Source organism: Eulemur rufifrons, chromosome 16 (assembly GCF_041146395.1).
Source record: "Eulemur rufifrons isolate Redbay chromosome 16, OSU_ERuf_1, whole genome shotgun sequence".
Lineage (NCBI taxonomy): Eukaryota > Metazoa > Chordata > Mammalia > Primates > Lemuridae > Eulemur > Eulemur rufifrons.
In genome coordinates, this window is record NC_090998.1 from 5,086,951 (window position 1) to 5,103,365 (window position 16,415).

General features: G+C 35.0%; 1 protein-coding gene across 1 annotated transcript in view; it reads right to left on the reverse strand.

Moving 5' to 3' along the window:
• Nucleotides 1–5,964: 5,964 nt before the first annotated feature.
• FERRY3 (FERRY endosomal RAB5 effector complex subunit 3) overlaps nt 5,965–16,415 on the reverse strand; it is a 35,780-nt gene continuing 25,329 nt past the window's right edge. The window contains exons 11-14 of the mRNA XM_069490214.1: nt 15,856–16,058; nt 7,713–7,770; nt 7,047–7,114; nt 5,965–6,436 (exon numbers count right to left, since the gene is read on the reverse strand). Coding sequence (XP_069346315.1) covers nt 6,344–6,436; nt 7,047–7,114; nt 7,713–7,770; nt 15,856–16,058 — 422 coding nt within the window. The 3' untranslated portion in view covers nt 5,965–6,343. The remainder of the gene's footprint in view (nt 6,437–7,046; nt 7,115–7,712; nt 7,771–15,855; nt 16,059–16,415) is intronic.

Below are 16,415 nucleotides of genomic sequence, written 5' to 3' on the forward strand. Positions count from 1 at the left end.
CCACTGTGCTCCATCTGAGCTGGGAGTGTGTATGTTGGCTGCCTCAAGTTTTGTGCTGCTCTGTGCATTTCCACAAATGACCCAAAAGTGCTGCCAAAGGCCCTGCATTTCATTCCATTGACCAGTTACAACATCTACGCAATTTGGATGTGATGGAACTATTGGTTTTGTAAAATACTGTGTACTTTTATGAATGCTTTTATTAATTTTGAAGTTAAAATAAATTTTAATGAGTAGGTAAATTCACAAATAGGAAGTCTTCAATTAATGAGGATTAACTATATATGGCGTGAAGTTCAGCCAAGTCTTAGATCTGAATATATGAGAAAGCCTGATATATCTTAGATATGAATATATCAGGAAACATTTTCCTATGGGAAAATAGGAAAAGAATAGCAAGGGAGATCTAAAGTGCACCATAATAATTTCAGCTGTGTATATGTGACTAGGACATCACAAGGATGGATTGGTCTTTCAGGGAACCTCAGGAGGTTACTCCTCCATCCCCCCTGCTTTAGCTGGGACTTTGTTTTCGTCATTAGAGATTGTCAGTTTCACAGATCAGAGAAAAGCCTGCCAAGTTTTCTGACTTTGCAAGTTCTATTGCCTATATATAACCTTCTAGAAGCTGAATTTTGCTTAGTGCTGTGCTTCTGTGGGAGAAACTCACTAAATAAATACTTGCTGTCTATTGAACAATTCTCAGGGTCAACCTGCTAGTTACGTTGTCCTTATCTGGCCTTCCTTTGTAATATTCTCTCAGATAAATATTTCTGTCTAAAGTTGTGGTTCCCAGCTTTGGGTTCCTAGAATTAGTGGTCCTTTAAGATGTCATTGAGCTATTTAAAGAATCTTTCAAAAAATACATTTCACTTGTGTGAGAAGCCACAGGTTATATCAAATGCCAAGGTTTTGCCTTTGTAAATTTGCCTGGAATTACACAATGATAATTCTATGTATTTTATGTGATAATACTCTGTATGGGAACTATGCAATGACAATTCTGTGTGATAATACTATTCATCACTTGCTAATCAGAAGCTTATTTCTGGACATACATGTCTTTGATTTAACAAAAACAATGCTTAAATAATTTCAATTGTTTGCTAGGCAAGTGTCCAAAATATTTCAGAGAAACATGGGAAAGATAATGAAAAGTTTCTTGGATTGTTCAAGTATAGAAAACCACTGATCTAAATGGTCCTGAAAATATGGTACTTTTTGTAAATAGGTGTTATAAACTATCCCTTTTATTGCTTCATATTTATAATAATTATTTTTACACTGCTGTTAGTCCTTTTGAGCAAAGCTGTCCAGTTTCACCCAAATGGTGAGATTAAGTCACAGAAAAGCAACGATCTTCACCTAGAAACTGAAAAATAGCCCTGATGCTCCACTCTGTATGCTTGGTCACTTCTTTCTACACAGCACTGTGAACTCTCCTTTGGGGCCTCCAGAACAACAATGTTTCTGTGAATTCATCTTTCCTTTGCGAAACATTTTTTCTTTTGTGAGAATTAGCCAGGATCCAACCGAAGTGACAAAAATGATGGCGCGTACTGTGCCAATACAAGATCTGTCAACTCTCAGGCAAGCTAAGTTTCTTCCCATTGAAATTCTTTTTCATGCATTTCTTCCATTCTGGTCACACTGTCGTGGTGAGGAACAGCTGGTGTCACACTTCTAGATCAATGGTCTTTCTTGGTTGGGTGCTTTGAGAACAGAAATGAGGGAAGAGAAAGAGCAGTATAGAATGGAGGCCTCAGGCTTAGTGCCCCTGCCTGATTTCCAAAGCACACTTTAAGGTCTTAAGGACCATATTGTCATCTGTCTTGGGAATACTTAACTATTTATACAAATAGAAAGCTTCTAACTTGCCAACACACTCCTCACTAACGTCAATGTTTGCTCTTATCTCCCCATCCCCCCTCCCCCCTATTCTTGTGGTCAGCTTCTTTCAACATACTGGCTATTTGCCACTGCTTCCATTCTATTTCTTTTCATTTTTAAAAATGTTTTTGTTACATAGATACCTTGTATAATGCTTAAGTCAGGGCTTTTGGTGTGCCTGTCACCAGAATAGTGTTCACTGTACCCAGTAGGTAAGTTTTTATACTACACCTCCCCTCCCACCTTCCCTGCTTCTTGGTTTCCTATGTCATTTGTATCACACTTTGTGCCTGTGTGTACCCATTGTTTAGCTCCCACTTATTAGTGAGAACATACGGTGTTTGGTTTTGCATTCCTGAGACACTTCACTTAGGATAATGGTCTCCAGTTCCATTCAAGTTGCTACAAATGACATTTTATTCCTTTTCACAGCTGAGTAGTACTCTATGGTGTGTGTGAGTGTGTGTGTGTGTGTGTGTGTATCTCACAATTTGTTTATTCACTTGTGAACTGATGAGCACTTAGTTTGGTTCCTCATCTTTGCAATTGTGAATTATGTTGCAATAAGCATTCAGGTGCAAGTGTCTTTTTGACAAAATGACTTCTTTTCCTTTGGGAATATACCCAATAGTGGGAATGCTGGATCAAATGGTAGGTCTACACTTATTTCTTTGAGGAATCTCCATACTGTTTTCCATGGAGGTTGTACTAATTTGCAGTCCCACCAAAAGAGTATAAGCATTCCTATCTCTCTGCATCCACGTCATCATCTGTTGTTTTTTGACTTTTTAAGAATAGCCATTCTGATAGGGGTAAGGTGGTATATAATTGCAGTTTTAATTTGCATTTCCCTGATGATTAGTGATGTTGAAGATTTTTTCATATATCTGTAGGCTATTTATCTTATTTTGGAAAACTTCTGTTCATATCTTCTGCCCACTTTTCAATGGGGTTGTTTTTTTCTTGCTGATTTGTTTCTTTGTAGAGTCTGGGTATTAGTCCTTTGTTGGGTGTATGCTATCTATTCACTCTGTTATTTCCTGTGCTATGAAGAAGCTTTTTTAATTTAACTAAGTCCCAGTTATTTATTTTTGTTGTTTCTGTATTTACCTATGGGGTCTTAGTCATAAATTCTTTGCCTAGGCCAATGTCTAGAAGAGTTTTTACTACATTTTCTTTTAGAATTTTTATGGTTTCATGCCTTACATTTAACTCTTTTATCCATCCTGAATTAATTTTTGTTATGATGAGAGATATGGGGACCTGTTTGATTTTTCTGCATGTGGTTATCCAATTTTCCCAGCACCATTTATCGAATGGGTCTTCCTTTCCCCAGTGTATGTTGTCTGCTTTCTCAAACATCAGTTGGTCATAGCTATATTGTTTTAATTCTGGGTTCTTTATTCTGTTCCATTGGTCAATGTCTCTACTTTTATATCAGCACCATGCTGTTCTGGTTACTGTAGCTTTGTAGTATAATTTGAAGTCAGGTAATTGTGATGCCTCCAGATTTGTTTTTTTGCTTAGGATTGCTTTGGCTATTTGGGGTCTTTTTTGGTTCCAAATGAAGCTTACGATTTTTTTTTTCCAGGTGTGTTAAACAAGACATTGGTATTTTGATGGGAATTGCATTGAATCTGTAAATCACTTTGCACAGTCAGGACATTTTAACAATGTGGATCCTTCCAATCCATGAGCAAGGGATGTTTTTCTATTTGTTTGTGTCATCTGCAATTTCTTTCATCAGTGCTTTATAGTTCTCCTTGTAGAGATCTTTCACCTCGTTGGTTAAGTATGTTCCTAGGTATTTTATTTTCTTTGTAGCTATTGTAAATGGTATTGACTCCACTGCCACCATTCTGTTTCTTCTCCTATCTGAACCTTATACAGTCATCCCTCGGTCTCAGTGGGGAATTGGTTCCAGACACCCTACAGATAGCAAAAATCCATGGATTCTCAAGTCGTTTATGTAAAATGGCACAGAATTTGCATATAACCTACATATATTTTCCCATATAGTTTAAATCATCTCTAGATTACTTATAATACCTAATACAATGTAAATACTATGTAAGTAGGTTGTTGGGGTTTTTTATAGACAAGGTCTCACTATGTTGCTCAGGCTGGTCTTGAACTCCTGGCCTCAAGCAATCCTCCTGCCTTGGCCTCCCAAAGTGCTGGGATTAGAGGTGTGAGCCAACCCTCCCAGCCAATAGTTGTTATATTGTATTTTTAAAATTTGTATTATATTTTATTGCTGCATTGTTATTTTTATTGTTTTCTCCAAATTATTTTCAATCTGCAGTTGTTTGAAGCTGCAGACGCAGAACCCGCAGGTACGCACTGCCAACAGCACCTAGAATGCTCTTTCTCAGCCTGCTAAGGCACTTTTTCCACATCACTCCTAAAGTGCTTGAAATCATTCCCCTTTAAGAAGCCCTCCACTAAGAAAAAGATCATAATCTCATCCTTCCTTGTTCAAATACAAAACTCCACTTCCTCAATTACTGCATCACTAAAATCCACACCATTTAAATTCATCATACAATTAGTATTTCAAATTATACATTTGTTATCTGCTTGGTGTTTGGTGTGTTTCCTCAGTGGTAATGTAACATCATAAGCATGATTTTTCCGATCTTACTGTTTCTGTATATCTTATAATACAGTATCACGTGAAAAAAATGGCTATTCAATAAATTTATCTTGATTTCATAGGCCAAATAGTACCTTTAAATTGCCTTCATGTGAAAGCCACCAGTTTATAAGTAGCTTAATAAAATGGCCATGAGGTGCCAAAGGAAGGTTTGAGCAGCAACATTCACCAAACTTCTGTGAATGACACTGTGCTCCTAGACCCTGACACTTGGTTGTACCCTTCAAGTTGTTGGCTGTACCCTTAGATTAGTTACAGAATTCTATGGATTCTCATTCCTGTTTTTGAATGCCTTTTACTGACCCACTCTGCCCACCTCCAACTTGTCCTGTCAGTTTATGACTAAAATAGTCTCTGGCGCTGATCTACCACAGCCCTGGCTTCTGCCTGTCTACCCTGTTTTGCATTAGAATCAGTCTCAATGACAACATCGTTGCCTGGAAGACGATTTCTCCAAGGTATAGGCTATAAGGGCAAAACACCTACCTTCTTAGTGGAATCACGAGGCTCGCTGATGAGGAATGTGGAAAGTTTTAGAGCCTCGTGGACATTCTGCTGGAGTGGGTGTTCTTAGTATTGTTACTAAAACACAGTTTTTCCTTGAGTAACGTTCTGTTATGGGAAAGCATTTTGAACTCCAGTAGAGTTTCTATAATAGTTACTACATTTAGGCATGCTAATAGAGTGCTTTTTGTTTCTTATGATCAAGATATACCATCTTATTATGACACCCAAGGCCCTACATTTCATTCCATTGTCCAGTTACAAAGACCATATAATTTGGATTTGATGAAACTTGCTTTTTAAAGAGCCTTTGTTTAATGTAGTCACTACTCATAGCAAATAAAGTTATAGATGGGATACATAAGTGGTATGGAGCATCTGAGAAAGTACTATCATAAAAAGGACAATGGAAAAGGAGGGGAAAGAAAGCAGAGACAGAAATGGGGACATAGTTATCAGCAAAGAAAAGCAAGGGGTAGAAGAATAGTTAAGGAAGCTGAGAACGCAGGAAGAACAGAGAAACAAAAATGATGCTCATTGTCTGATGGTAACAATGTTGATAAGCACTAAAATACTGCCAGGTCCTGGTTTAGACTAACTTTATGTAAGGCTTGCAAAAAAGAACGCTGTTTTCCCAGCCTATGAAATGTTATTAATAGACAAGGGCAAGGTCACAGAGGGAAGATGAGACAGAGGTAAAGAATCCAAAGCCGCCTCTGACTAACTTATACCACCTTAGAAACAGTAGATTAAAAGCAGGGGTTTGAAACAGGAGAATTTAAAATAAGCACACTTGTTTCCACAAAAAAGATTTTCACAAGAAATTCATACTTATAGCGTGTATTTCAGTCATTTTAAATTTTGGTTTGCTAAACAAAGTAGAAGGAAGATTTTATTTGTATATTTAATTAAGGCCAGCACCTGATATGATTCAAGCCTTTTGGAAAAATCAAACGTCTCCATGAAAATATATTGAACCTAAAGCAAGCGTCCATGTGTGATAAACAGAAAGTTTTAACTTACTAATATTCACAGGTAGGACATAATAGGAAAAAAAGAGAGAGTCTTTCATAAACAGACTTTAAGAATAAATGTTTAAGTTAGGGGCTAACCATTAGTCTGTGCACTGTATAAATTTTCGGAATGTTTAACAGACATATATCATGATTTGATTTGTGGCTTCAGTTGTAGGCTCTCTTTCTGGGCATCTTCTGCTTGACAGAATCCCAGCATAGCTCAAGTTCCTGGAGAGTTTAACAATCCTCTTCTGCCAGCACGTCAATCTATAAGGCTTTAGTGCTTGGATGTCAGAGTGAGTGTGGATGATACTCGGAAGATTTGGGGGAGCATGTTACTAAGTTGATAAAACATTTCTTCAGAAATACTCTGTAAGGGGTGAAAACAAAAGTGTGCACTTGTTAAATCATCATTTAAAAAATTTTTTTAAAGTACTTTAAAATACGGACTTAGTACTAGATACGGAGTGCAATATGTGAAAATTATCTTTCAGGACTGATTTAACTGTATCGCTATGGACAAGGGCTGTTTTTCTGGTTCCATCTTCTGAGAACTTATGCTGCTTCTGTGAAACAGTAAGTTTGATTACTAGACAAACCCCTAGATAACATTAGTGTCACCAGTAACAAAATACCACTAATTTTGCTAAGATCTTTATAGAATACAGACTCATTCTCTGCTAATGCCCTTATTTATGAAGCCTTCATAATCTATAGAATATAAATGTGGAGAAAAACAAAGGAAAGATGAGTCAAGTTTCATTTTGCAGTTAAATAAAAGATCTCTTGAGTGGTAGGTGCTGCCATCTTTGACAACAGATTAAGTGAAGGGCCTTTATGGCATCCAAACACTTCTCTTATAAAACAGCTGTTAACATTTTATGTTACATTTAGGGGTTCAGGCCTGTGTGCCTAGCTAAATCTGTGAGAAATATAATAAAAGTGATTAAATTGGGGTGAGATCTATTCAGATAACACACCTGAGGTACCAGAAATTGCACTGTCCTAGAAATTCCTCCATCCCACGAAGCCATTTCCATCATGAAACCTAAGAAAGAACAATAGATTTTGCTGCATTATGAGTTTCAGCCTTCAAACTTTCTAATCATTTACTGAAATAAACTGAATTTTCATTGTGGAGCTTCATGTCTAGACATTTTAGGTAGCCATTTGCCTGTAGGGAAGGCTAAGCCTGAAGGACAGATAAACTTCTACAATCCCTAATTCACCATGCCAGAGAGGTTTCAAATAGTTTTGTCAACATACTCTTACTTATGATTTCTTAAGTCAAATCTAATCTCCATACAATTAAGCTCAAACAGGTTATTAAATGTTAATTAAATATGTGGCTCTATCTTTTTTCTTATTAGGAGAATAAAGGGCAATAGAGAGCAAGCTAGCATCAGAAAAAATTATAAATAATATTCAAATAGCCTTGTATTCCAGAAGGGCTGGAGATTTGTTTATTTAGTGACTGGAAAAAGATAAATAAAAAAGCCTGCTATGAAATTTTTGATTGTTAAACTATTTAATTGAGGCATCAGATGACAAGGGTAACTTTCACATTTTTGTTTTCAGGGTTGCTCTACTTTCAATATTTGGAAGGAAATATATATGGTTGTTGTTAAATATGAGACCATCCTCACCTTTGACACACTTAAACACAAGTTCTGCTCTCCTTAAGCACCAGGGTATAGTCATTTCCTAAAAACAGAACCAAACAAATCATATGCGTTTAACAGAAATTTGTATAATAAATAAAGTCAGATCTTTATTTATCTATAATGTTGACTATCCATGCTGTGAACAGATTCAGACAATTATTTCCTAATCCTAACTGGATTTCCTTTGGTTTTTAGGCATTCAACTTCCTCCAGCTGTTAGACTGTATTTGTGGAACACAAACTAATTTAAGTAGCCTAGTAAATATAATTTAAAAAATAAACATATCCTTAAAACTTCCTAGATAATTAATTCTAAAGACAAATATAAGTGATGTAGGAACTTCACCTACTACTGTCAATGTTAGCATAAATAATTCTATTAAACTGTATAATATTTGCATAAGATAAGCAGTAAAATAAATGTTTTTACTGCAAAACATGTTATTGCAAAAGTAATGGAAATAAATATCCCATCCCAGTTACCTAGCAAACCAAATGTATTCATTTTTCTATGTTCCTTTCTAATCTTTGGCCAAATGTGCACACGTACCAGTGTGAGACTTTAACCAATACATTTATAATTATCCATACTATGATTAGTGGGTTTGCGCATACTTTAAATTCTATTTCTTTTCACTGTCATTGGAATTATTTTCCCATCTTGCAAGTCTTCATAATTATAAAACATGTTTATTATTTCATTATTGTGATTTTCAAACTTTCTGGATCTCAGGATCTTTTACACTCTTAAAAATTACTGAGAAAGCTGAGCACAGTGGTGCATGCCTATAGTCACAAATACTTGGGAGGCTGAGGCAGGTGGATCACTCAAGCTCAGGAGTTTAACTCCAGTCAGTGCAACGTAGCAAGATCCCATCTCTTAAATAAATAAATAAATAAGTAATAAAAAAATTACTGAGGACTCCAATGAGCTTTTGTTTATGTGAATTATATCTCATGATATTTATTACATTAGAAATTATTTAAAAAATTAAAACTGAGAAAAATTTTAATATTAATTTCATTTAAAAACAATGATAAATCTATTATATGTTAACATAAATAACATTTTTCATGAAAAATAGCCATATTTTTCAAAACAAAAAATTTTAGTGATAAGAGTAGTAATATTTTACATTTTTTCAAATTTCATTAATGCCTGACTAAATAGAAGACATCTGAATTCTCATATCTGCCTCTGCATTCAATCTGACACTTGTGCAAGAACAAGAATGAAAAGGCAAATAATGTCTTCCGTATCGACTATTCATTCTTTCGCCCTACTGAAAATTCTGTGAGATCATTAATGATTATTAATTACCAAACGTTTTCTCAGTCTTATTCTAATGGACCTTACTGGTGTAATTTGCTTTAGTGACCACTCCCCTTCTTCATGAGACTCCTCCCCACCCCGCCCTGGGCTGATGTGTCATCAAATATCCCAGTTCTTCACCTTTCTCTGATGGTCTTTGTGATCTCATGCCTAGTTACTGCTATGCTTCTTATCCAGTTTCCTGGACTCTAATATTTCCCTTCCAAACCACTGATTTGGCTAATTTATCTTAAGTACATTTCTGATCACATGATACTCCTGTTCAAAAAACTTACAATTGCTTTCTACCATCTCACATATATAATACATAAACCTTTCTTTTAATATTTAAGGCTATTTACAGCCAAAGCTACTTTAGCTTTGGCTGAAGGTTTCTTTCAAGCATATCTGCTCACCTCTGCCTGAACATGATCTGCAATGCCTGTCACCCACCGCTCCCCATTTTTTCCTCAATCTGTTTCTTCTGCCTAGAATGCCCTTCCCATTAATTCCATCTATTGAAACCTTATCTTCATTCTTCAATGTGTAGCTTAACTGCCAGCTCCTCCATAAAGCACGTCCTGTTCCCTCAGCTACGAATGATGTCTCTATCCTCTGAACTCCCAGAGTACTCTGTTGTTCTTTTACCTCAAAAATCACATTTTATCCTGTCTTTTTTGGAGGCAGAGGAATAGGCAGAAGGACGGGATTTATGCTTTCTCTTCTTAATTAAGTTGTGTGCTCTCTGAAGGGCGAAATCACTTTTTATTCAATTTTATTACTTTTACAATGCCTTCTATAATACTGAGCATACAGATGCTCAAAAACATAGGTTGAATGAATTTAAAGAATGCGGCTTTTATTTTTTGTAGCCAGAAATAGGGTTTGATAGAAAACTACTTTTTAAATTTGTGTCCCAGATACTTTAAGATTGATAAATAAAAGGTAGATGTCTAGTTGTTTAGTGGGCTAAAAAGTAAAAAATCCTCTTTTCTAAGGTCCTGGAAGCTTTTAAAAGTGACTAGAATTTTCTGATATTTAACTTTAAATTATGTTTATAACACTTCTCAGCTTCAGAGTTCCCAAAAAGGAAGAATATTTCTTTGTAACTGTAAAGGCTGTTACGAAAGAGCCCCAGTGCCTTATGGGAATACACACATGCACAGAAGGACAAGTGTTTGGTTTTTTGACTTGTTCTCCCTACTTAAAAAAAAATGATGTACAAAAAGAACAAGGTGACTAAGAAATGTCTACAGCTTTGAGGAAATGCTGACAGCTCTGAAAACTATAATAATAATGTCTATGTTTACATGGAACTTTATAACATATATCATTTTTATCTCATGTAAAATAATCTTTATAAATTAGAAAAAGATGCTCAGAGAGGTACAGTGAATTGCTCAAGGTCATGAGACAGCCTAAGTCTTGCATTTTTATTTTCTTAATAGTGTCTTTTGATGAGAGCAAAGGCTTTGAATTTTGATGAAGTACAACTTATTAAGTTTTCCTTTTATGGCTTATTCTTTTGTGTCCTAACAAATCTTAACCTGCTTAACCTAATGTCATCAAGATTTTCTTTTATGTTTTCTTCTAGAAGCTTTATAGTATTAACTGTTTTGTTTAGGTCTCTGATCCATTTTAAGTTCATTTTTATATACGATATAATGTAAGGGTTAAAGCTATTTTTTTCTATATGAATATCTAATTGTTTTAGCACTACTGGTTAAAACAACTGCCTTTTCCCTCATTGATTTGCCTTGGCATCTTTGCGGAAATCTAATGACAATATACGTATGGATTTGTTTATGGATTCTCTATTCTGTTCTTTTAATCCACAGTCTATTCTTTTGCCAATATCACATTTTATTGACTACTGTAGCTTTATAGCAGGTCTTGAAATTAGTTGGTGTAAATTCTTCAACTTTGTTCTTTTTCAAAATTGTTTTGGCTGTTTTAGGTCCTATGTATTTCCATATAAATTTTAGAATTAGCTTATTAATACCTTCAAAATTGCCTTAGAAGGATTCTGATTGGGATTTAAATCTATAGATCAATTTTAGAACTGATAACAATACTGACTCTTCTAATCCATGAACACAGTATATATTTTCATTTATTTAGGTCTTTTAAAATGTCTCTCAGCAATATTTTGTAGTTGCTAGGTCATTTTTCATAGTATCTTATTACCTGAAGACATTGAAAGCTTGTCTTCAGTTCTTTAAACACAGCAATCAATTATTGTATGGTTTTTGTCTCATGATTCCAGTGCCTCAAGAGTTTTTGTGTATCTGTTTTTATGTTTGGTTGTTTTTGCTGGTTCTCATTCATGGTATCTCATTTTCTTAAAGGCCTACTTATCTTTCACTTATGTTAAACATTTTATTCAAGAATCATGTGTACGAATAAAAACAAATAACTCCTTGCATTGCCTTAAAATATTACTCTAAAATATATTACTTTTTGAAATGCCATGGTAATAATGATAATCAGAACCAAGGAATTAGCACTATTTATATTATTTTAGGGAAGCACTCATTTTTATATACAACATTTTGTGACAGTAACTTGTCTTATAGTCTATAATTTATTGACATCTGTTATTAGCCTTTGAATTATTTCAGGCTAAGGTCAAGTCTAAGCACCGTCAGTCACAGGAGGACAACTAATGTGAACTGTAAGCACAGAGCTTTTGAAGAGTAGCCCTGAACAACAGGATACAGTATATACATTATTGCAATGCGTTAAAATCAAGTGATGGTGATAATGACTGACCACAGCACAAGTTAGAATAGGGATGGTTCTAATGCTACGGCTAAAAGTAGGTAAGGAAAAAAACAGTCAAGTCCTTTCATTGTTGCACTTGTCCAGAGATCATCACATTTTATCCATTAATGCTTTGCTTTCTTGCTTTTTGCATATCTGTGGTTCTAAAGCAAATATCTATGAGATAAACTGAGAATTTCACACTCTTTCAGAATGATGTGAATTAATGACAAAGTTTCATCAATGCTAGTTAGAGAAAATACCAAAATAGCAACTTATGGCAGGATCCCAGCATATATCATATTTGAAATGACAGACATATTCTAAAAATCAATTTAATTTTCAGATGATATAAACTCTCATACTCAGTTTACTTTAACTTAATGCTGCTTAGCATATAAATCTGACAGGAAATGTTAGATAGCGCATGCGCGCGCGCACACACACACACACACACACACACATCTGATCTGTTTTAGAATCTTCCAGATGCCTCCATAGAGACTCCATCCCAAGATTAAGGTAGATGCTTACCAGCTTTTTTATCTTGTCATTTTGTCTCTGATTAAATCCAGTACCTAAAAAGAATGGCTTTGGGTACTTAGAAATGGTAAACTGTAAGCTTTAGAAGTCAATAAGGTCATGAGAAGACATTGTCGACTTACTGAATGTCACTGTGGGATGTGGCCAGCAGTTTCACAGAAGCTCACTTCTGGAAGTAAGTCTTAGTATACATTATGCCATAGATGGGATATACAACATAGCAGGTCAGGTAACAGTATATAAAGTTTGATCATGAGTTCTAAGTAATACCAAAGTGACTAAATCTTAGTGAAAAGCCCGTGAGAAAGCACTGCTAAAGAAGTCCGTTGAAGAAGCTGGATGGATCATGTGAAGCACTAGACTTTGTAACTGAGGCAAAAAATTGGGCCCCTACCATTACATTTTAGGTGATAAGTGGGCACTGTACACAGAAGAGATTCTAAACCTGTGAGATTGAAATTAAAATCTCGATTCTGATTGTAACTGAGATAATATTTCCTATCTAAATTTAATGGCTATTCAACTTGAATCTTCTGATTAGGGTAAGGTTGAACTGCAGAGTTACCAAGTACTTTTAAGTCTTCACTGTATGTCTTGGAAATTAGATATAAGAATTATTTTCTGAGTTTATGCACCAATGCAGAAGATTCTGAAATTTTTACTTACTTCTCAAGTAAGTGCCTCTGAGAGGTATTAATCAGTTTCACAGCCATTATCAGAAGGTAAGAAATAGTCTGGCTTTGTTTCTTATTTTTCATATTCAAAAACAACAGAGTAGGTGCAACCAGTTTGAAAAACGATTTGGCTCTATCTACCAGAGGTAAACATATTTATACCCTGAGACCATCCTGAAGTATATTGCCAACAGATATACAAAAATGTATCTACTACAATGTTCACAGCAATACTAGTCTTCATAATCAAAATCTGGAAAAACTACCCAAATGTCCCTAAGTAGTAGAATGGCTAAATAATTGTGATCTAATCACACAACGGAATAACATATAACAGCAAGCATAAACCATCCATAACCACACATAATAATATGGATAGATCTCACAAACACAATATTGAATAAAAGAAACCAGACACAAGACAAACTACAAAAACAAGCCTACCTAATCCGTGCTTTTTAGGGTGAAAATAGTGTTTACCCTCATGGAGGCTGTGTGGATTAGCTGCCTAGAAGGGAGCAGGAGGGTAGCTGGCAGTGCTGGTGAGGTTCTGTTCCATGGTCTGGATATTGGTTATATGGGTGTTCAGTTAGTGAAGATTTGAGCTGTATACTGATGTGTACTTTTCTATATATATATTACACGCCAATAAAAAGTTAAAAATAAACAAAATCTTCATTAATAACAGCAATTATAAAACTAAAACCTCTAAACCCCAAATTATTTAACAATGTAATAGCAAAAATAAAAAAGAAGTCAGGAACTCAGTATTCTTTGTTTGCAGCTTCTATTAGGTTAGCTTGGCTCCAATACCACAGTATCTTCAGATCAGAAAAATCTATTTGAGATAAAATCAGTATGTTTTTCTTCTTGCAAATAGATTATTTTTTCCTTTTCTTTTTAAACTGCAATTAATTTCTATAGCTCTTTTATCTATCACAGGACATGGATTGTTTCAGATATCATCATTATCTTGCACACACTAAAATGTGCTGAGTGTCCAGCAATTCTATTTGTTAGAGGAAGAAAATAACACTTGAAAATGCTCTGGGATCCTTGCACCAAAGCTAAAATAAATATTACCTCTATATCCTGTGTAGTGTTGTCTGAGTTCGTAGAATAAACTTCTTGACCTGAATGGATGTTTAAATACAACAAATGGGAGGATCATGGCTCAATATACTTTTGTGAATTATATTGGACACTTTGGAAACAAACTTAATGTTCTGCAGCTGGCTGTTCCAATTTAAAACATGTAACTTTTGTAACATTGTGGGAGAGGGAATGCTAGTAGTATCAGATGTCTGGAAGTAAATCCGAACTTAGTGACTTTTGGAAACACTGTTTTTGAGGTTGTTTCCCACCTACATATAACCATTTTTATAAACTGGTTAACCAGGAGTCCAGCTGCAGGAATGTTTGGATGTTTCCTTGTGGCAGGATTCCATCATAAACTTTCTCTGTTACTCCCTGAAGACCTTTTTATAGATGGACTAGTTAGTGATGATAACTTAACAATAGCTAAAAATTCCTGATGGAAATAAAATTTTATAAAGCTGCAGTGGAAAAAAACATGTTTGTCGATCTCTCCCTATACCATACTAGGTATAATTGAGGCTACAGAAGCAAATGGAATGAAAAATTACAAAGTTTGATGCAGCTTTCATAAGATGGTGCTACAATTCTCTTAATCACAACAATGATGTGCCTGGTGAAAATAATCCAGACTAGATTGTAAGTGGGAAATCATTTAAAATCATCCTGTCTTAGATGGAATTAATTATATTTTTGTGTTTATATAGGATATTGAGTTTAAAATGTGGTCTTTTATAATATAATGAGTCTATGTGGGGACTTAGTATAAAAAGTAAAACATAAAATCTTTTACATTGCCATTTAAAATATAGTATCTACACAAATCTTTTATTTTGATAAATAACTTTTAATTATCAATGATCAAACTTCCTGATAGTCACAATCTGCACTTATCAGACAGCAATTTTGCTTTTTAAAAAATACCTCCTCAAAACAAGCAGGCACAGAGTTGCAGATACGGGTCCTTCAGTACCAGGCTGACCTCTGGTTCTCCTAGGACTTGTCTGCGCCCATTTGGTTTGAGGCTCCTCTGTTCCTCCACACTACTTGAAGTTGAATTTTAATCTTCATATTATTTCTATGACTTAGGCCCTCTAACCATTTTTCATGTGGGTGAAGGAATAAAGCAGGAGGGAAACCAGTCATGGAAATGAACATTTTAAAATTAAATTACAGTACATAACAAAATGGATAAATGATTATACTAACCTTAATTACAGAGGACAATACTTGTATGACCCAAAGAGCCTTGAGAAAATGTTAAACCAAGCTTTTCCTGTCATCTAGTATCTGTTTCCATTTCCTATTAATGCATACCTAGAGAATGCAAACTAATTTTAATGTTAGCCTAAGCCAAATATATATGTGAAAGGAAACCTAATGCTACTTAAGACAAAAATAGAAGAGGGAGGAAGATGAGGGGAAGGAGGAGAAGATGGAAGAGGACAGGGAGGAGGAGGAGGAGCAGGGGCACATACCTTATCCAAAGCTAAAAATTATTTTGATGTTCTAGTTTATCTACTATACAACAAAGCTATAATCCTCCGAACATAAGTGGGTAACAATTATTCACTGTTTTGTATCGTATGTCACTCAATTCTATTAACCAGGTTAGGAGATGTAAAGGTCCATTAGTTAAAAAAAAAAAGTGCCTTTAAAATGTAAATTTAAAGTGGATTGTTATAAAATATTGAGGGCTGACATATTCATAACATTATGGGATTTCTTATCTGCTTACTTCTGACATATCATGCACCAGCAAGAGAGGAATGCTTATTGTAGTGATGTCATGGGTACAGCAAACTTTGAGTATATTTCGGAGTCCCATAATTGCAGGATCACGAGCAGTGATGTTTCCTGACTTCACATTGTCGTCCACACAAAGATGGAAAGCAACATGGATTTCTGAGAGATTAGAATGCCGTGTAATGTAAAATTCTCCTGTGAACAACAAACACAATCAAGATTTTCACATGCATAAATCACATTCATCGATGGGCTTTATAAGTAACTTCAGTGGGTGGTCAATGTGTTGAACTAGTAGAGGCGTATCAGGAACACTCATGGGGCTCAGGAAATGACTATGATTATTGCTGCTTAATTCTTAGAAAGAAAGTAATGAACATAAAAGATAATAGCCAATTTTGCAATAGGTTCATAAACTGGTATGAAGTGACCACCAAATAGTAAGTAAAATGAGTACCAATCATCCTTATTTTGATGTAAATGCTTAAAATGTCAAATTTAACACACGTAATAACATTTTTCCATGCCCTAAATCTGCTCTTTCTCATCTCA